At 42.1% G+C, this 20524-nt stretch overlaps 2 protein-coding genes across 9 annotated transcripts in view; one reads left to right on the forward strand and one right to left on the reverse strand.

The window, feature by feature from the left end:
* Positions 1-1021: 1021 nt before the first annotated feature.
* LOC129816111 (T-cell surface glycoprotein CD3 zeta chain-like) lies at positions 1022-11976 on the forward strand. The gene is made up of 7 exons (XM_055870263.1): positions 1022-3936; positions 8639-8733; positions 8930-8974; positions 10692-10763; positions 10865-10900; positions 11068-11127; positions 11457-11976. Exons 1-7 carry the CDS (start codon positions 3885-3887, stop codon positions 11550-11552), a joined length of 456 nt encoding a protein of 151 aa, XP_055726238.1. The 5' UTR covers positions 1022-3884; the 3' UTR covers positions 11553-11976.
* Positions 11841-20524, reverse strand: part of LOC129816110 (POU domain, class 2, transcription factor 1-like) — a 28571-nt gene continuing 19887 nt past the window's right edge. For all 8 annotated transcript variants that reach the window (XM_055870262.1, XM_055870260.1, XM_055870259.1 and 5 more), the window contains one exon: positions 11841-20179. In XM_055870262.1, the coding sequence (XP_055726237.1) occupies positions 19905-20179 (275 nt within the window). In that variant the 3' untranslated portion in view covers positions 11841-19904. The remainder of the gene's footprint in view (positions 20180-20524) is intronic.

Raw genomic sequence — 20524 nt, forward strand, 5'->3', positions numbered from 1 at the left:
CAGCATACTCTCGAATACAGGCTGGGTGTCATTTCAATAATAATAATACAAATATTAATAGAATGGGCCTATCCCTTCAGACCACTGCAATTTAGCTGGTACACCATTCAAATGTAATGTAATTTTTAACCGTCTATTACTACCAGAAAGATGGCTGCCGGTCCACCCAAAATGGAAAGTCAACTTGAATAGGAAGGTCTATTATATTATCTATATTTCTATGATTTCAATAGGTTACCTATGAACGATTGACAGCTAAATGTATAACAATGGATATTCCCACTCAAATCGACATTCTCTGATGTGTGGACCTCCAACCATCTTTGTGGAATCATTTGAATGTTGAAATGTACATTTTATTCACATTTTATTACATTTATCAGCCAAAACATAACACCCAGTCTGTATTCAAGAGTATTATATGTCTCAACCGACAGCGGAAACAGCACAAACACCTCTGTACGAAAGACTATTGAAACCAAGTGTTAGTTCTTCACATGAGAGCTGTAGCCCCGCCCACCGGGAGCAGAGCATGCTGGGTGATCTATAACTGAGGAGAAGGTAGTAACGAGAGAAAGTACAGAAGCCGTGATAAGTCAAATCAAATCAAATTTTATTGGTCACATATACATGGTTAGCAGATGTTAATGCGAGTGTAGCGAAATGCTTGTGCTGCTGTTTCCGACAGTGCAGTAATATCTAACAAGTAATCTAACAATTCTCCAACTACCTAATACACACAAATTTAAAGGGATGGAATAAGAACATGTACATATAAATATATGGATGAGCGATGGCCGAGCGGCATAGGCAAGGTGCAATAGATGGTATAAGGTACAGTATATACACATTTTTATAATTTTTTTATTTGACCTTTATTTAACTAGGCAAGTCAGTTGAGAACAAATTCTTATTTATATGAGGCTGTGTCGTGGTAAGTTCCAGCCATCTCCTGTGATTACCTTTAGTTCGTGTTCTTTGTTTTAGCCAAGGCCAGTGTGCGTCCTTCAGAAAGGTGAGTTCATATTTCTTACAATTCTGTGTTGTGGACGCACTCCTTTGTTATGCTAATTCGCCTTTTTACCATGAGCTAGCAACTGTAAACTTGCTAATAACCCTGTTGTTTCTGTCATCTCATTTCAGACATTTAGCATTTCAGTGTCTAGTCTTATGCCCTGTGGTTATATGGATGTATACTGTATATATTATGTAGGTATTTTGTTAGCAATGAGCCTTGTGGATGCATTATACATTCAAGTTCATGCAGTTGTGTGAGGATGATGGTGCTGCTCAGTAGTACTGTGTACTGTAGTTGCACACCTCTGATCATTCATTAGTGAAGTCACAGCCATGTTGTTAGGTTGTATTGGCATGTGCAGCAGATAAGCTATAAATAATAATGCTACAATATGTTATGTAATTGGAGGTTGTATTAAGCCTATACCTGCCATTTACTATTGTATTTAATTTCCCCCTTTTCAGAACCGTAAGCATTCTTGGTTAACACAATTGTAAAGCAATACGCTGTGCTGTGCCGTTACTGTTCTATGTGAATCAGCGTCATTAAACAACCTCAACTGTAATCCTACCGGTCTGTCATCTGTGCCCTTACAAGCACCTGGAAGAGAACGCAGTGCTAAGTAAAACCTAACCCTAAAGAATATCCAGTCCACCAAGTCCTCAACTACAACTTCCGAAGATGTAAAATAGGGTCTAAGCTACAACATAAACTCAGCAAAAAAAGAATGTCCTCTCACTGTCAATTGTGTTTATTTTCAGCAAACTTAACATGTGTAAATATTTGTATTAACATAACAAGATTTAACAACTTAGACTTAAACTGAACAAGTTCCACAGACATGTGACTAACAGAAATTGAATAATGTGTCCCTGAACAAAGGGGGGGTCAAAATCAAAAGTAACAGTCAGTATCTGGTGTGGCCACCAACTGCATTAAGTACTGCAGTGCATCTCATGGACTGCACCAGATTTGCAAGTTCTTGCTGTGAGATGTTACCCCACTCTTCCACCAAGGCACATGCAAGTTCCCAAACATTTCTGGGGGAGTGGCCCTATCTCTTACCCTTCGATCCAACAGGTCCCAGACATGCCCAATGGGATTGAGATCCAGGCTCTTCGCTGGCTATGGCAGAACACTGACATTCCTGTCTTGCAGGAACTCACGCACAGAACGAGCAGTATTGCTGGTGGCATTGTCATGCTGGAGGGTCATGTCAGGATGAGCCTGCAGGAAGGGTACCACATGAGGGAGGAAGATGTCTTCCCTGTAACTCACAGTGTTGAGATTGCCTGCAATGACAACAAGCCCAGTCTGATGATGCTGTGACACACTGCCCCAGACGATGACAGACCCTTCACCTCCAAATCGATCCCGCTCCAGAGTACAGGCCTCAGTGTAAGTCTCATTCCTTCGACGATAAACGCGAATCTGACCATCACCTCTGGTGAGACAAAACCGCAACTCGTCAGTGAAGAGCGCTTTTTGCCAGTCCTGTCTGGTCCAGCGATGGTGGGTTTGTGCCCATAGGCGACATTGTTGCCGGTGATGTCTGTTGAGGACCTTCCTTACAACAGGCCTACAAGCCCTCAGTCCAGCCTCTCAGCCTATTGCGGACAGTCTGAGCACTGATGGAGGGATTGTGCTTTCCTGGTGTAACTCGGGCAGTTGTTGTTGCCATCCTGTACCTGTCCCGCAGGTGTGATGTTCGGATTTACCGATCCTGTGCAAGTGTTGTTACACGTGGTCTGCCACTGCGAGGACGATCAGTTGTCCGTCCTGTCTCCCGGTATCACTGTCTTAGGCATCTCACAGTACGGACATTGCAATTTATTGCCCTGGCCACATCTGCAGTCCTCATGCCTCTTTAGTGTCCTAAGTTTTCATAACTGACCTTAATTGCCTACCGTCTGTAAGCTGTTAGTATCTTAACGACCATTCCACAGGTGCATGTTCATTAATTGTTTATGGTTCATTGAACAAGCATGGGGATCTGTGTTTAAACCCTTTACAGTGAAGATCTGTGAAGTTATTTGGATTTTTACGAATTATCTTTGAAAGACAGGGTCTTGAAAAAGGGCCGTTTCTTTTTTTGCTGAGTTTATATAAGCACAACAAAACAAAAAATCAAGACTCCCCTGTTGATATCAATGGTACACCATTAGAGATCAAGTTATTCTGTACTTTAGCTTTGAAATGTTTTGATAATTTGATATCCTTGCTCGCTGTGTACAATACTGGAGCTGGCACCTTGCCATGGTGGGGTAGATTGCACGTTTTTGTGATGTGTCCCTGTGGGCTGTAACAACAGCAACCAAATTTAGGCTCTTGCAGGTTTAACAATCCAGTTGTGCCAAGAATCACAGTAATGCTTACCCTCTTGTTTATTATTGCTTCATTCGACAGCTGGAGGAAGCACACAGTACCTTTTAGAAAATTAAGTTGATTTTACATTCATAGGCTGTCTGTTGATAAAGCATGAAATCTGTTACAAATGGAGATACTGAGGAGCTGAACTTACACTACGGAAAAACAAATGCTAAGAGAAAGCGATAAGGGCATAAAATAGAGAAAGAGTGGTGGTTAGAGAGAGGAAGAGACAATGAGAAAACTAAGACAAAAAAAGACAAGTATATATGCTTAGGAAGGTAAAAATAAGAAGCTTAGATAGATGGAGAGAATGTAGGAAAGAGAGAGAGGGGGCAAATACATTGGTGTCAGTGCAGCCACTTCCTGTGATCAGAGAGAGAGAGAGTGAAAGAAAAAAACGAAGAGAGCCCTCTAGAGCTAGCGCCCATCATTCAGCCCAGGACAGAAAGAGAGACATCACCCGTGTCCTTGTAGAGAAATAGAGAAAAGAGGAAGCATGACCATTCCATGGAGGACAGGTGTCATGCTGATGTTCTTTTCTTCTGCAGGTAAGTGCCAACCTAGATGTATTACTGTAGTCACTAAATAGCCATGGTAGACTGCACAGAAGTGGCGATACCATCAAAACTGTTCAGCAAGTATATGAGCTGTTTGTTCTGAATTTATGTGTGAGGGCTAAGGTTGGGAAAATGGTACATTAAAGTTGTGCGTTTGGTTAGAAAGGGACTTTAATGTTTTCTAGTGTGGCTAGATAGTACGTTTCCTGTGCTACTGTGTATATGCTCTGTCCAAAGCCCTTCGATTGTATTCCTCTCCCACCCTCACCGCCTTCGCCTCCTTACCCACCCAGAGGTGCTCTATCCTGAGTACGAAGAGTGTCCTCCCCCTGGTCAGGAGAGAGAGGCAGGCTCCAGGAGATATAGTGCTCTGTACCCTACCTATCTGTTCATGTTTGTGATTGAGTGGCTACCTTTCTACACATCTATTTTTAGAGTCTGCGAAGAACATGAAAGCTTAGACGTGGCCTTGTTCGTTTCCGCATTACCAGAATGGCAAAGTCACAGACATACACATATACGAAAGAGTAGCACCTGTTGGTGTTTGATAACTGAAAACTAGAGAGTGATTATTCTGAGACAGTGTTTCTGCTGAATAAAGAGGGGGACTCAATAGTGAATTTGAAATAAAGTCCTTGATGCAAAATCAAAACTCAAAAAAGTGAATCTTTCCAATGAAGTAATCCTAACATACCATACATTCACGTGTGCAGGTCAATATCCTCAATTAGGTGTGTGTATGTCTGCATGTGTGCACGTGTACAGATGTAGGATCTTAATTTGATCACTATTTTGTTGCTGAGAATTTTCCTGCAAAGAAGGAAATGCAAACTTGTAGTGTATTTGAGTTTTAAAAAAGTGGGAATTAAACAGACTTGATTTGCCCTAACGAAAAATTCATCAAGGCCGTAGGAGGCCGTAGGAGGGCAACAACCCAGCAGCAGGACCGCTACCTCCGCCTTTGTGCAAGGAGCAGCACTGCCAGAGCCCTGCAAAATGACCTCCAGCAGGCCACAAATGTGCATGTGTCAGCATATGGTCTCACAAGGGCTCTGAGGATCTCATCTCGGTTCCTAATGGCAGTCAGGCTACCTCTGGCGAGCACATGGAGGGCTGTGCGGCCCCCCAAAGAAATGCCACCCCACACCATGACTGACCCACCGCCAAACCGGTCATGCTGGAGGATGTTGCAGGCAGTAGAACGTTCTCCATGGCGTCTCCAGACTCTGTCACGTCTGTCACATGTGCTCAGTGTGAACCTGCTTTCATCTGTGAAGATCGCAGGGCGCCAGTGGCGAATTTGCCAATCTTGGTGTTCTCTGGCAAATGCCAAACGTCCTGCACGGTGTTGGGCTGTAAGCACAACCCCCACCTGTGGACGTCGGGCCCTCATACCACCCTCATGGAGTCTCTTTCTGACCATTTGAGCAGACACATGCACATTTGTGGCCTGCTGGAGGTCATTTTGCAGGGCTCTGGCAGTGCTCCTCCTTGCACAAAGGCGGAGGTAGCGGTCCTGCTGCTGGGTTGTTGCCCTTCTACGGCCTCCTCCACGTCTCCTGATGTACTGGCCTGTCTCCTGGTAGCGCCTCCATGCTCTGGACACTACGCTGACAGACACAGCAAACCTTCTTGCCACAGCTCGCATTGATGTGCCATCCTGGATGAACTGCACTACCTGAGCCACTTGTGTGGGTTGTAGACTCCGTCTCATGCTACCACTAGAGTGAGAGCACCGCCAGCATTCAAAAGTGACCAAAACATCAGCCAGGAAGCATAGGAACTGAGAAGTGGTCTGTGGTCACCACCTGCAGAATCACTCCTTTATTGGGGGTGTCTTGCTAATTGCCTATAATTTCCACCTTTTGTCTATTCCATTTGCACAACAGCATGTGAAATTTATTGTCAATCAGTGTTGCTTCCTAAGTGGACAGTTTGATTTCACAGAAGTGTGATTGACTTGGAGTTACATTGTGTTGTTTAAGTGTTCCCTTTATTTTTTTGAGCAGTGTATATTTATTATAACTCACATAATAATTCACATTTCCTGTTGCTTCAGGATTATTTTCTTGCTGTAGCAAACTGGCTCAGATTAAGATCCTACATCTTGTAGAAATGTAGATGATCACCAGCTGGCCCCCGCTAAATGGTCTCATGCATTTCCCCCCCACACCTTTCTTACATTAATAAGTGCAAGAAATTACCCAAGCAACAGCTTTTCTAGAAACCACTGAACTACATAGTGTAGAGGCAAACCACAGAAAGATTGAAAGAGATATAGAGCTCCCCCTTTTTACTGACAGGGAGACTGTTATCTATATTTCCGATTACATGCAGACTTTCTCTTACTTTAGTGTACTGTATGTAGTAAAATGTCTCCAATTTCCACCTATGTAAATATAGGTACAGCTCTGTGCTCAGTACTACCCCATTCTCCTTTCTAGTTAAGTATCCATTCACCTGTTTACAGTTTTTCTCAATCGAGTACAAGCATTTTTTGGAACAATGTTGATTTTCAAAAACAGGGTCCACAAGACACACAACTCTGTGGCATTTTGCAAAACAGTAAATCTATTTTCAAAATGTAGTTGCCTTCTCAAAACAAATACATTCATCAAAACTATATTATACCATGCAAATTGCAAATACATTCATCAAAAGAACAGTACTGACTGCAAAAAGATTAACACAACCATACTGTATCTTGAGTCCAAGCACACAAACAGAAAGTAAAAATATTCCAGTTGATGAATACATTTTCTTTGCCGTCACTAAATCATGATGATCAACATTGGAAGAACAACTATCCAAAGATGCAGAATTATGGGCAATTATTCTGTTGATTTATGCAAATTTCACCCAAAAATGTCATACACATCAAATATTCCTGATGAAATAAGCACATTGTGTGAGGATTCATTCATCGGTACTATCATAATCTAATTCCATCTATTCAATACAATGGCTGGTTTGCCTATTGTCGGAAGTTAACATACACTTAGGTTTGAGTCATTGAAACTCGTTTTTCAACCACTCCACAAATTTTTTGTTAACAAACTATAGTTTTGGAAAGTCGGTTAGGACATCTACTTTGTGCATGACACACGTAATCTTTCCAATAATTGTTTACAGACAGATTATTTCACTTATAATTCACTGTATCACAATTCCAGTGGGTCAAAAGTTTACGTACACTAAGTTGACTGTGCCTTTAAACAGCTTGGAAAATTCCAGAAAATGATGTCATGGCTTTAGACGCTTCTGATAGGCTAATTGACATCATTTGAGTCAATTGGAGGTGTACCTGTGGATGTATTTCAAGGCCTAACTTCAAACTCAGTGCCTCTTTGCTTGACATTATGGGAAAATCAAAAGAAATCAGCCAAGACATTATAGACCTCCAAAAGTCTGGTTCATCCTTGGGAGCAATTTCCAAACGCCTGAAGGTACCACGTTCATCTGTACAAACAATAGTATGCAAGTATAAACACCATGGGACCACGCAGCCATCCTACCGCTCAGGAAGGAGACGCGTTCTGTCTCCTAGAGATTAATGTACTTTGGGGCGAAAAGTGCAAATCAATCCCAGAACAGCAAAGATGCTGGAGGAAACAGAGGAAACAGGTCCAAAAGTATCTATATCCACAGTAAAACGTGTCCTATATCGACATCATCTGAAAGGCCACTCAGCAAGGATGAAGCCACTGCTCCAAAACCTCCATTAAAAAAGCCAGACCACGGTTTGCAACTGCACATGGGCACAAAGATCGTACTTTTTGGAGAAATGTCCTCTGGTCTGATGAAACAAAAATTAAACTGTTTGGCCATAATGACCATTGTTATGTTTGGAGGAGAAAGGGGGATGCTTGCAAGCCGAAGAACACCATCCCAACTGTGAAGCACGGGGGTGGCAGCATCATGTTGTGGGGGTGCTTTGCTGCAGGAGGAACTGGTGCACTTCACAAAATAGATGGCATCATGAGGTGGGAAAATTATGTGGATATATTGAAGCAACATCTCAAGACATCAGTCAGGAAGTTAAAGCTTGGTTGCAAATGGGTCTTCCAAATGGACAATGACCACAAGCATACTTACAATGTTGTGTGAAAATGGCGTAAGGACAACAAAGTCAAGGTATTGGAGTGGCCATCACAAAGCCCTGACCGCAATCCTATAGAAAATTTGTGGGCAGAACTGAAACAGCGTGTGCGAGCAAGGATGCCTACAAACCTGACTCTGTTACACCAGCTCTGTCAGGAGGAATGGGCCAAAATTCACCCAACTTATTGTGGGAAGCTTGTGGAAGGCTACCCAAAACGTTTGACCCAAGTTAAACAATTTAAAGGCAATGCTACCAAATACTAATTGAGTGTATGTGTATGTAAACTTCTGACCCACTAGGAATGTGATGAAATAAATAACAGCTGAAATAAATCATTCGCTCTACTATTATTCTGACATTTCACATTCTTAAAATAAAGTGGTGATGCTATCTGCCATAAAACAGGGAATTTTTTACTAGGATTAAATGTCAGGAATTGTGAAAAACTGAGTTTAAATGTATTTGGCTAAGGTGTATGTAAACTTCTGACTTCAACTGTATTATTATACCCCCCCCCCCCCCCCTTTTCTGCGCTCGTGTATGTGCCCTGTCTGTGTTTTAAAGACTCTTCATCTTCTGTGTGTCCTGTAGAGGCTTCATTGAATGAACCGGTCATCTGCTACATACTGGACGGAGTCCTGATTCTCTACTCCATCATCACCACCGTTCTATTCTTCAAAGTGAAGGTGAGTCACAATACAGGTGGGTAATACCAATGTCTACCAATGATGAGGTACTAGTTATTTAAGTGTATACAGTGAGGAGGAGTTAGTGCACAGTTTACAGAGGCGTGTTATCGCTCAATTGAATACATATAAATGGATGTAGAACAGTGTTATCAACTCCTTGTTTCTGCCCCTCCCCTCTTCTCTCTGTCTGCAGTGGGGCCAGTCTGTAACTGAACCTGTGGAGGACTCCACATATGCAGTGAGTTTCCTACAACGTCCCATACCTTTTGTCTGTGTGTGTGTGTGTGTGTGTGTGTGTGTGTGTGTGTGTGTGTGTGTGTGTGTGTGTGGTGGCATCATGGAAATGACACTGTACTGACATTCTGAATGTACAGTACTGGTCAAAAGTTTGCACCTACTCATTCAAGGGTTTTTCTTTATTTTTACTGTTTCTACTGTGTAGAATAATAGTGAAGACATCAAAACTATGAAATAACATATGGAATCATGTAGTAACCAAAAAAGTATTAAACAAATCAAAATGTATTTTATATTTGAGATTCTTCAAAGTAGCCACCCTTTGCCTTGATGACAGCTTTGCAGACTCTCCCCATAGTATTCTCTCAATCAGCTTCACCTGGAATGCTTTTCCAACAGTCTTGAAGGAGTTCCCACATATGCTGAGCACTTATTTGCTGGATTTCCTTCACTCTGCCGCCCAACTCATCCCAGACCATCTCAATTGGGTTGAGGTCGGGTGATTGTGGAGGCCAGGTCATCTGATGCAGCCCTCCATCACTCTCCTTCTTGGTCAAATAGCCCTTACACAGCTTGGAGGTGTGTTTGGGGCCATTGTCCTGTTGAAAAACAAATGATAGTCCACTAAGCACAAACCAGATTGAATGGCGTATCGCTATTGTAGCCTTGCTGGTTAAGTGTGCCTTGAATTCTAAATAAATCACTGACAGTGTCACCAGCAAAGCACCCCCACACCTCCTCCTCCATGTTTCACTGTGGGAACCACACATGAGAGATCATCCATTCACCTACTCTGCGTTTCACAAAGACACGGTGGTTGGAACCAAAAATCTAAAATTTTAACTCATCAGACCAAAGGACAGATTTCCACCATTCTAATGTCCATTGCTCGTGTTTCTTGGCCCAAGCAAGTCTCTTCTTCTTATTGGTGTCCTTTAGTAGTGGTTTCTTTGCAGCAATTCGACCATGAAGGCCTGATTCATGCAGTCGCCTCTGAACAGTTAATGTTGATGTGTCTGTTACTTGAACTCGGTGAAGCATTTATTTGGCCTGCAATTTCTGAGGCTGGTACCTCTAATGAACTTATCCTCTGCAGCAGAGGTAACTCTGGGTCTTCCTTTCCTGTGGCGGTCCTCATGAGAGCCAGATTCATCATAGTGCTTGATGGTTTTTGCGACTGCACTTGAGAAACTTTCAAAGTTCTTGAAATGTTCCGCATTGACTGACCTTCATGTCTTAATGTAATGATGGACTGTCATTTTTCTTTGCTTATTTGAGCTGTTCCTGCCATAATATGGACTTGGTCTTTTACCAAATAGGTCTATCTTCTGTATTTCACCCCTACCTTGTCACAACACAACTGATTGGCTCAAACGCATTAAGAAGGAAAGAAATTCCACAAATTAGCTTTTAACAAGGCACACCTCTTAATTGAAATGCATTCCAGGTGACTACCTCATGAAGCTGGTTGAGAGAATGCCAAGTGTGGGCAAAGCTGTCATCAAGGCAAAGGGTGGCTACTTTGAAGAATCTCAAATATAAAATATATTTTGATTTGTATAACACGTTTTTGGTTACTACATGATTCCATATGTGTTATTTCATAGTTTTGATGTCTTCACTATTATTCTGCAATGTAGAAAATAGAAAAAATAAAGAAAAGCCTTGAAAGAGTAGGTATGTCCAAAGTTTGACTGGTACTGTATGTTTTTGTAAAGGAACTCCTGACGGGTACTATTGCTGACGACTATGAGGATCTAAGGACTGACCAGACTGCAGCTACTAGACGGGTGAGTGAGAGGGCTATTATGACTAGCGCGTGAGAGAGGCCATGTTATAATTCTGAGCACAGTCTTGTTAATGCGTTCATGTTTGTGGTTGTCCCTCTTAGAAGCGCAGACAGGAAGCTAGTAGCGACACATACCAGGTAAGGACTACTCCTTATATACCACAGGCTTATAACCGTGTTCCAATTCTGAGATGTTGCAGAACACTGATCCTAAATGCAGGTTCATCCACTTCTGCAAGCCTTCCATTCCAGGGGTGCTTTATTAATTTATTGACCAATACCATAAAACTTGTTTTGTTTTCTAGGCTCTCCAGATACAAAATGATGGGCGTGAGGTCTACCAGGTGATCGAGTCCAAGGGGAGGGTAAGAGTCACATGTAGTGAACAAAACACATGACTCAGCCCCCTGTGCTGAGTCATGAACTACATATCTGCATTTTACTGGTATTGTGACATAGAACATTGAAAATCTATAGGTTATGTACATTTGAGAGATGGAAAGATGAAATCTCTACTCTGCCATCCATACCCTACACTGTGGATAGTCATCAGCGTTTCATAAAACTGCTATCAAACTTACATGACAAGACTAGGGCAACACAAGTGAAATGTTGTCATCCAACTTAATCTGTAGAATAGCTCCTGAAGGCTATTAACCTACACATTCTTCCTGTGGGTTCTCTCTTCTCACAGACTCGCAAGAAGGACAAGAAAGCCAAGGTCCCCCAGCCTCTCAGTGCAAACACCCAGACTCAGACCCGGCCCTCCGCCACCTCCAAACTCATCTGACCCAGTCAGCCCTCGGCACGGAGGCAGCTGTTTACTCCACTGGCAGGTCTCCCCTGCACTGATCCCACAGTCAGCTTATATCTCTGAAGATAACAGTATAGAAGGTTATCTGCTTTCTGGCTATAGCAGTGTTCTACTCCTGAGCTCAACTCCCTGCCCTGTTATTGCATGTTACAAATCAGGAGAAAAGTGTGCATGTCTTATCTATGTTTATTGACCGCTTTCTGTGCCCTTTATGGCTGTATGTGGTAATGTTGACATTTTGACCATAATAAAAAACAGTACACGTTCCAATGTTAAAACACTTGGAAAATGGTTTAATGATGTTTACAACTAAAGAGAACTGTACAGTTACAGTAAAATATTGTTTATATATATAGATATATAAACAAATAAAATACAGCAGACAAATGCATCAAATCTACCATGTGTCCTGATTCACATACTTTAAAATGTTCTACACAATCTTTCAGTTCTATATGCCGCCACCCGCCATGACTGGAGGGGGGCGTTTCGTAGTCGGATCTGAGGCATGTGTCCATGTGGCAACAGTGAGCAGTGTTCTAGTCCAAACTGGAACGGTAGAACCGCGCGTCACAACGACAGCGTGGCTCCCAGAGTTCTAGAGTGACAGACAGGGATTATTCAGAGGAAAGACTACAGTCTGGGAAGATACAGTGGACACATTCCTTTAGTTTAGCCCAAGCTTAGTTTACAGAGGAATAATTATTAATGATTCTACAGAATGCATTTCTCAAAAATCCACAAACAAGTAATATGTACAGGTTTACCTTTTTTTGTTTTTTATATATATTTTTTTAAACCATGGTCACTTGGGCCGTGTTGACTGATATGATCACACACATAATTTGACACCCAAAACATACAAAAATACTATATCTTTAACCTACCAAGTGTAAGACAGTTCTGCAATTAGTTCCATGCTGTGACAGAGAAGAGCGATACACCAAACAAACAAGAAGTTTTTCATTTAGGTTTCTCAGAAATATACCAAAATATACATCTATGCTTTGGAATTACTGAGGCTAGAACTAAAGCCAGTGCTGGGGTTGTCTCTTAATACACAAGCTGCAGGGTGAGAGGAAGGGAGAGAGAGAGTGAGTGACAGGACAGAGAGTTATCTTTGGTATCTGCGTTTGTAAAACATTAAATATTTGGATATTTTTGCATTGGGATAATGCTTGTGAGATCCTACAACTCCCCACTTGGAATAAAGCATCAAACAAAGCTTCCCTGGGACCCCATTGGCCAAAGGGTTTAGCCAATCGGACACAGGCCATGCAGAGTGAAGGACCATGATGCATAGTGTCAAAGCTGAACAGAGAAAATCGAGAAACATAGTAAGAAATGAGGGAGGGAATGTAAGAAAGAAAACAGTGATGAGACAGAAACAGTACCCTAGAACCAGAGAATGTGTATCCTAGAGACAATGTGTCCTGGCAACTACAATGCACTGACTTGGAGCCAAACAGACGCACTGTACCCAAGAGGCAGAAACAGTGTATTTTCGTGACAGTCTTTGAACATGTGTGTCCTAGCAACAGTTCTTCAGTTCTTCAGACAGACAGACAGACAGACAGAGAGACAGTGAGTCCTGAGCATAAACAGTGTGCACAGAATCAACCCTCAGTGTGTATTAACAAACATCACCCAGCCACCACGGGATTGGTTAATTGACCTGTCCATCAGAGAAGCCCACTTTGCCCCTCCACACTCAACATATCCCCATCCACAGGCACTGCTACAGGTACCAGTTGTGTCCACGGTGCACACACAGCTCTGCCATACAGGTGTATTGACTTTACAGGTGTGCACAGCTGAATGTGTGTCTCATGGGATAGTGAAGCAGAGAGGGGTGAGAGATGGTGTAGTCCATATACAATCACTTTAGAAGTCTTTGGTTAACGTTCCCACAGGAAAGAAAGAGAGCACAGCGAGACAGAGTGCCACCAGGTGAACAGACACACACACACACACCAACATCTACATTCAGAATCTAAATTAGAATAAAATAGGGCAGGATTGTCAAATCATAGAAAACAGAATGGAGGGGTAAATCAAGTACATACTAATGGTAAATATTTCAGAGGTAAAACCAAAGAAAAATGTGTATAATACTTTCAGCCTTATGAGACAATTGGAGGTTGAGGTCTGAGAGGCCAGTGTGTTTAGGGAGACTGATGGTGATGCTCTTGTAAAAAAATATTATAAAAAAAATAAGCAGACATTCTGGTACTGGTGCGTGTCTCCCCCTGGTGGCTGCAACTGACACTGTACACTAAAAACTGACACCTGTAGGCTTCTCTGACAGAACCTTGATGTTTTTTTATATTTTTTATATTCAGCTTTACATTTTTATTTCTAAAGTAGATTAAAGCAAGTTTCACTTAGTCTCGAGTTAAAAATGAGGTATACAACAGCTCCCTTAACCCACCTAGTTACCCCAGACTTACTGGTGCCGTTCTGCACTTTCCCTTTACACCCACCTCACACCACAGTGGGGGGTAGACCACATGCATCAACACAGATCCACTTCTAGAGCATCAGACGAACCAAAGAGAGATCCAGATCCACAACTTCACAAGTCTTATACTCAGAGGAAACACCTATTCAATATTATCATCCCCTTCTTCCCTTGAATGCTTTTATCATAATCTTATCTTTATCTGTAAACTGAAAACAAACGCAGCATCATGGTCTGCAGTCAGCACTCCCTTCTCTCAATCACACACACACACCTGCTGGAGTTCAGTTATTAGTAAAGCTTTTCTATAGGTATTCCCGACCTGTATGAGTCACCCCTAAAATCATAGGTAGCAACATAACCGGCCAGAACAAATTATGCCTAAAATACACTGCAGATTTTCCGCAAAGAACTATGCACTGAGTGAGCTAGCTAAACACAAAAGCTAGCGAGGAGGTAGCCTCTCTCACTAGATTACTCTCATACACTGTCACACAAACAACAATATGCTACAATGCTTGTCTTCTAAATAACAATAAGGCATAAATGTCAATGTTAATCTTTTGTCAAACCTAGAAAGACAGTGATCTTGCCCTCTCATGATATACAAAACAATTAAAGGCATAAGTAATAAAAAAAACATTCAAATGATTGTTAAAAACAGCACATCAAATCAAATCCATAGTAAACCAAACAACCAGACAAAAAAGATGATGAAAGATTAAGATCAGGCGCATCAGTCTATTTGTTCCCCTAGCAACTGCACAAGCAGGGACTGTCCGATTGAAGCACCACAGCAAGCCTCTCTCACTCAAGAGACCACACCCACACATGTAATGGGAACAGGTGTCCGCAAATCACGCACCAAGGGGGTGCGGTCAAAGTTTTTGGTCTTGACATTAATAAAAATATGTTTTTTTTAAAGTTTTTTTTCTATAAGCATGACAAAACATTACATTCAGTCTTGATAACATACTAGTTCAAATATAAAATATGAATATCTTACACAAGTTGTATATATATTTATATATATATTTATCTCTAATCCTTTAGTCGTTCCTCAGATAAATATTTCAGTAACTTCCCATGGTGCCGATGGCCAATGCTTCACCAAGCTTCACAACTGGTTTGTGACTACAAACAGCACTACAAATAGGACTACAAGTCCCATTCGGCTTGCCATGACCTCAAGAACAGAAAACCAGTGAAGTGAGCAGCATCGAGACATCAACCCAGCCGCAGAGAGAAAGGCTTTCGCTTTGCTTTGGCAAGGATCACAAAATAATGTCAAACTGTTCAAACCTGGAAATACCCCATAAGTAGTAGTACTAGAAAATAGCAGTAGTAGTTTGTCCTAGTTTTAGACAACAATTACTCTTTAGTTTATTTTTAAATGGCAAAGCCATTCAGTACTTGTACCAGTGGAGGCTGGTGGGAGGAGCTATAGGGGGACGGCCTCATTGTAATGGCTGGAATGGATTCGATGGAATGGAGTCAAACACGCCGTTTCCATATTTTTTTTAATATATGTTTGATACCGTTCCATTGATTCCATTCCAGACATTACAATGAACCCATCCTCCTATAGCTCCTCCCACCAGCCTCCACTGACTTGTACATTCTACAATATTCTACGGGTGTGAGATTTCTTAAAGTGAACCTAATGTTTAAGTGATGCTGAGCTATTCAGTCAAAGTAATTCACGATTAGAAAAGGAGCACATAAAAATGTATTAGCGTAGAGAGATGTCTCTGCGTTTTCAAACTATGCAGTCATTAATCTGGTTACGTTAGGGCCGATAGAAGAACACTACTGTTGTGTGGGGTTGTTGTTTACGAAAGGGGCAGCTCGATAAGGGCGGCACAGGGGCTATGTTGCTTGGGTACAGGTCAGGGATCTTGGCAGGTCCGAAACATCTTTACTGGTGCTGACAGTGGATGAGCCCCCATAGTAAAGTTAGTTGGGCGATGAGAGGAAGGAGAGAGGGCTTCAACCACATGACCTGAGAGCTGCTAACAGGATGTGGTTAGAAAGCTAGAAGAAAAAGTGCAGGTCCTTGTTCCTTAGAAGTGGGTTAGAGGTGGGGGATGCCAAAAGGATTCAAATAGGCGGGTATAAGAGAAGAAAACTTGTCAGTAGTAATGTGTAGGATAGTGATCGTGTGAACAGCAACTTGCGCGAGCACACAGGCACAGCAGCTAGTGAGAAAACAACTTTGGTTCAAGCTTTTTATTTCATGGCTGAGGATTGGTAGAAAAACTAAAACGGACAGCCCCTACCCGACTACTGAATGCCTGACTACAGCCCAAACTGCTGCCAAAGCAGATAAGCCAGTCTAGAAAGGATCACAACACAGTCCGCCATATCATCATTGGGGGAAACGTAGAGAAACAGGAAAGAGTATTGAGGGCAAGCACCAACTGATATCATATAACCACTACCATTCAAACCTAAACACCACTCAAATATATTAACTTTATACAGGGGGACAATACCCCTGACCTCCCTTCTTCCCATCCCTTTCTATTTGGATATTTGCGCTGCCACTTTAAAGCTGAGCAGGGAGAGCCTTAGTCAAATTACAAAATAAGTTTGTCTTTGGAAAGTGATCATCAAAATATTGCATTTTTATCTCCTGTTGTCTAGATGGAGAGCTTGTACTCAAATATTGGACTAGGCTAAGCTACACTGACAATACACAGCAACAAATATTTTTGGTACAACTTGAAGTAAGCCAGTCAAAAGACAGCAGAAATAAAGGACAGAATGTTGGTACATAATGTTTAACTTCTCTAAAACAGGCAGACTGCAGTTCATAAATCCAGTTTTTTTTGGTACAGATACTGTGCACAAGTAAATAAAGCGGCATTAAAAAATCTATCAGAGCAAAAACAGACAACGACCCCATCTACCTCACACCAACTCCATCCAGTTGGCATGAAAACCATAGACACCAACCGACATAGCAGTCAGAGAACACTCAGGCATAGAACTCCATGGATCATACAGCTAACCCCCTGCCCCCAAACCAGTTAAAGCTCTAAGCGTTATCATTTCAGTAATTTCATATCAGTGTCTACGGTCCGCACCTAGACTACGATTTACAAAATTGTGGCAGGCAAAATATATTTTTTATATAAACAAACTCAGTGTTACCAGACAGAGGACCGGAGAGAGAACAAATGGTCAACCCCGCTCCTTAAAGCAACGATAACCGTTATATCGGCCATTTATTATTACTCGGTTTTAAAGCCTTATAACCACGATTAGAAATTGATTTACAGTACCAGTCAAACTTTGGACACACCTACTCATTCCAGGGGTTTCTTCATTTTCTACTATTTTCTACATTGTAGAATAATAGTGAAGACATCAAAACTATGAAATAACATATGGAATCATGTAGTAACCAAAAAAGTATTAAACAAATCAAAATGTATTTTATATTTGAGATTCTTCAAAGTAGCCACCCTTTGCCTTGATGACAGCTTTGCACACTCTTGGCATTCTCTCAACCAGTATCATGATGTAGTCACCTGGAATGCATTTCAATTAACAGGTGTGCCTTGTTAAAAGTTAATTTGTGGAATTTCTTTCCTTCTTATCAGTTGTGTTGTGACAAGGTAGGGGTGGTATACAGAAGATAGACCTATTTGGTAAAAGACCAAGTCCATATTATGGCAAGAACTGCTCAAATAAGCATAGAGAAACGACAGCCCATCATTACTTTAAGACACGAAGGTCAGTCAATGCGGAACATTTCAAGAACTTTGAAAGTTTCTCAAGTGCAGTCGCAAAAACCATAAAGCACTTTGATGAAACTGGCTCTCATGAAGACCGCCACAGGAAAGGAAGACCCAGAGTTACCTCTACTGCAGAGGATAAGTTCATTAGAGTTACCAGCCTCAGAAATCAGCAATTAACTGCACCTCAGATTGCAGCCCAAATAAATGCTTCATAGAGTTCAAGTAACAGACACATATCAACATCAACTGTTCAGAGGAGACTGTGTGAATCAGGCCTTCATAGTCGAACTGTTGCATTAGAAACCACTACTAAAGGACACCAATACAAAGAAGAGACTTGCTTGGGCCAAGAAACACGAGCAATGGACATTAGAACAGTGGAAATCTGTCCTTTGGTCAGATGAGTCCACATTTGAGATTTTGGTTTCCAACCACCGTGTCTTTGTGAGACGCAGAGTAGGTGAACGGATGATTTTCGCATTGGTGGTTACCACCGTGAAGCATGGAGGAGGTGTGATGTTGTGGGGGTGCTTTGCTGGTGACACTGTCAGTGATTTATTTAGAATTCAAAGCACACTTAACAAGCATGGCTACAACAGCATTCTGCAGCGATACGTCATCCCATCTGGTTTGCGCTTAGTGGGACTATCATTTGTTTTTCAACAAGACAATGGCCCCAAACACACCTCCAAGCTGTGTAAGGGCTATTTGACCAAGAAGGAGAGTGATGGAGTGCTGCATCAGATGACCTGGCCCCCACAGTCACCCGACCTTAACCCAATTGAGATGGTTTGGGATGAGTTGGACCGCAGAGTGAAGGAAAAGCAGCTAACAAGTACTCAGCATATGTGGGAACTCCTTCAAGACTGTTGGAAAAGCATTCCAGGTGAAGCTGGTTGAGAGAATGCCAACCGTGTGTAAAGCTGTCATCAAGGCAATTTAAAAAAAAATATTTAACCTTTATTTAACTAGGCAAGTCAGTTAAGAACAAATTCTTATTTACAATGACGGCCTACCCCGGCCAAACCCGGACGACGCTGGGCCAATTGTGCGCCACCCTATGGGACTCCCAATCACGGCCGGATTTGATGCAAAGGGTGGCTACTTTGAAGAATATAAAATATAAAATGTATTTTGATTTGTTTTAACACGTTTTTGGTTACTACATGATTCCATGTGTGTTATTTCATAGTTCTGATGTCTTCACTATTATTCTACAATGTAGAAAATAGTAGAAATAAAGAAAAACCCTTGAATGAGTAGGTGTGTCCAAACTTTTGACTGGTCCTGTATATCGGAGTTAAAGCTTAAATTAATGTTAGAAGTACAAAGTTCTGAAAATGTCCACTCACACACACTAAAACAAAAGAAAACAAACTAAGCGCCTCTAAAATATAACTTTGTTATGATTTGTGCTGAGGCCTGTCCAACAGAGCCTGACACAAAATAAATTCAAACTATAGACAGGGAAACACGCAAACCTCCCCTTTTAGTGATGATGTAGATTGTGAACTTTAGTAGTAAATCATTTTTGTTAGAAGAAAAAAACGTCAAAAAAGTTCAATCTAATTTTTGGTTAGAAGTATTTCAGAAGATGTTCTGAACAGGGAAGAGGAAGATATATACTTTTGAAAAAGGTGACAGACAGGAAAGAGGGAAAGCTAGGTGGTCCCTCAGGGGTCACAAGGAGCACAGACCATAGAGTTCAAGATGATCCTGTCTCAGAAAATGGCCGCCCCAGTGCTCCTGTGTGACCCGCTGCGTACACCGACAAAAACATCCAGGGAGACGCACATCGTTTTTGGAGTACAAGGGAAAAGAGAGAATGAAGAATGAAATAAAAACGTAAAATATAAATTCCAACCCTCTTCCCAGAGGGTTTCTTTTTGGTGGCAGCAAAATTATTAAATAATGATAGATGACAGGCAGAAGGACAAGGAGGGAGAGGATGAAGAAGTGGATTGAGCAAGTAGCCTAAGGGCAAATCTTAAACAACAGCCCTATTCCCCATGTAGTGTCTTACTATGGCCAAAGCCATCCATATCGTACGCAACATTTAACCAAAAGTAGTGCACTAAATAGAGCATAGGGTGTCATTCGAGGCGATTTGAGCCTTCAGCTTCACTGGGCCTTGGAGGCAGTGGTGATGGTGGAGGCGGGCACTGGGACGGTCGCCGTGGTGACCTGGTGGTTGGCTGTGACCTGCAGGGCCCCTCCCCCGGCGGCTCCGGCCGACACCAGGCTGACGGGGTTGCTGGTGAGCAGGGACAGGTTCTGGGGGTTCAGGAAAAGGGGTTGCACCAGGTTGGGAGTGCTGCCAGCCGAGGTGTTAGCGAACAGCAGGTTACCACTCCCGTCCAGCGAGGTGATGGGGAGAGTGCCACCCGATGCCAGAGCTACAGGGGGAGGAAAGGAGGGACAGAGGGGGTTACCCAGCTATTTAGACATCATCAGTTGGAGGAGAGTTACAGTAACTGTGGATTGATGGGGATGGGTAGTGTAGCTAGCTATCCGCCGGAGCTGTGAAGAGTTCTGATTACGTCTCAGACACAACGATGTCAGTGACAAGACCAACGTGTGGTGAAGACAAAGAAGACAGGTGCACTAGTGTCAGGCATAGACTAGTTATACAGGTATATAAATGTAAGGCAGTGGTTTTCAACCTGTGGTTCTCACATTTTTTACAGAATAGGTTGGGAACCGCTGGTGTAAGGTACCGAGCAACGAGAAAAGTAGTGTAA

This window comes from Salvelinus fontinalis, chromosome 19 (genome assembly GCF_029448725.1).
Source record: "Salvelinus fontinalis isolate EN_2023a chromosome 19, ASM2944872v1, whole genome shotgun sequence".
Classification (NCBI taxonomy): domain Eukaryota; kingdom Metazoa; phylum Chordata; class Actinopteri; order Salmoniformes; family Salmonidae; genus Salvelinus; species Salvelinus fontinalis.

What these genes read in the sequence shown, in the direction of transcription:
- LOC129816111 (XM_055870263.1), top strand. Translation starts at nt 3,885, where the DNA reads ATGACCATTCCATGGAGGACAGGTGTCATGCTGATGTTCTTTTCTTCT. An exon ending in GATGTTCTTTTCTTCTGCAG is followed by an intron (nt 3,937 to 8,638) that starts GTAAGTGCCAAC and finishes TGTGTCCTGTAG; the next exon opens with AGGCTTCATTGAATGAACCG. An exon ending in TGATCGAGTCCAAGGGGAGG is followed by an intron (nt 11,128 to 11,456) that starts GTAAGAGTCACA and finishes CTCTTCTCACAG; the next exon opens with ACTCGCAAGAAGGACAAGAA.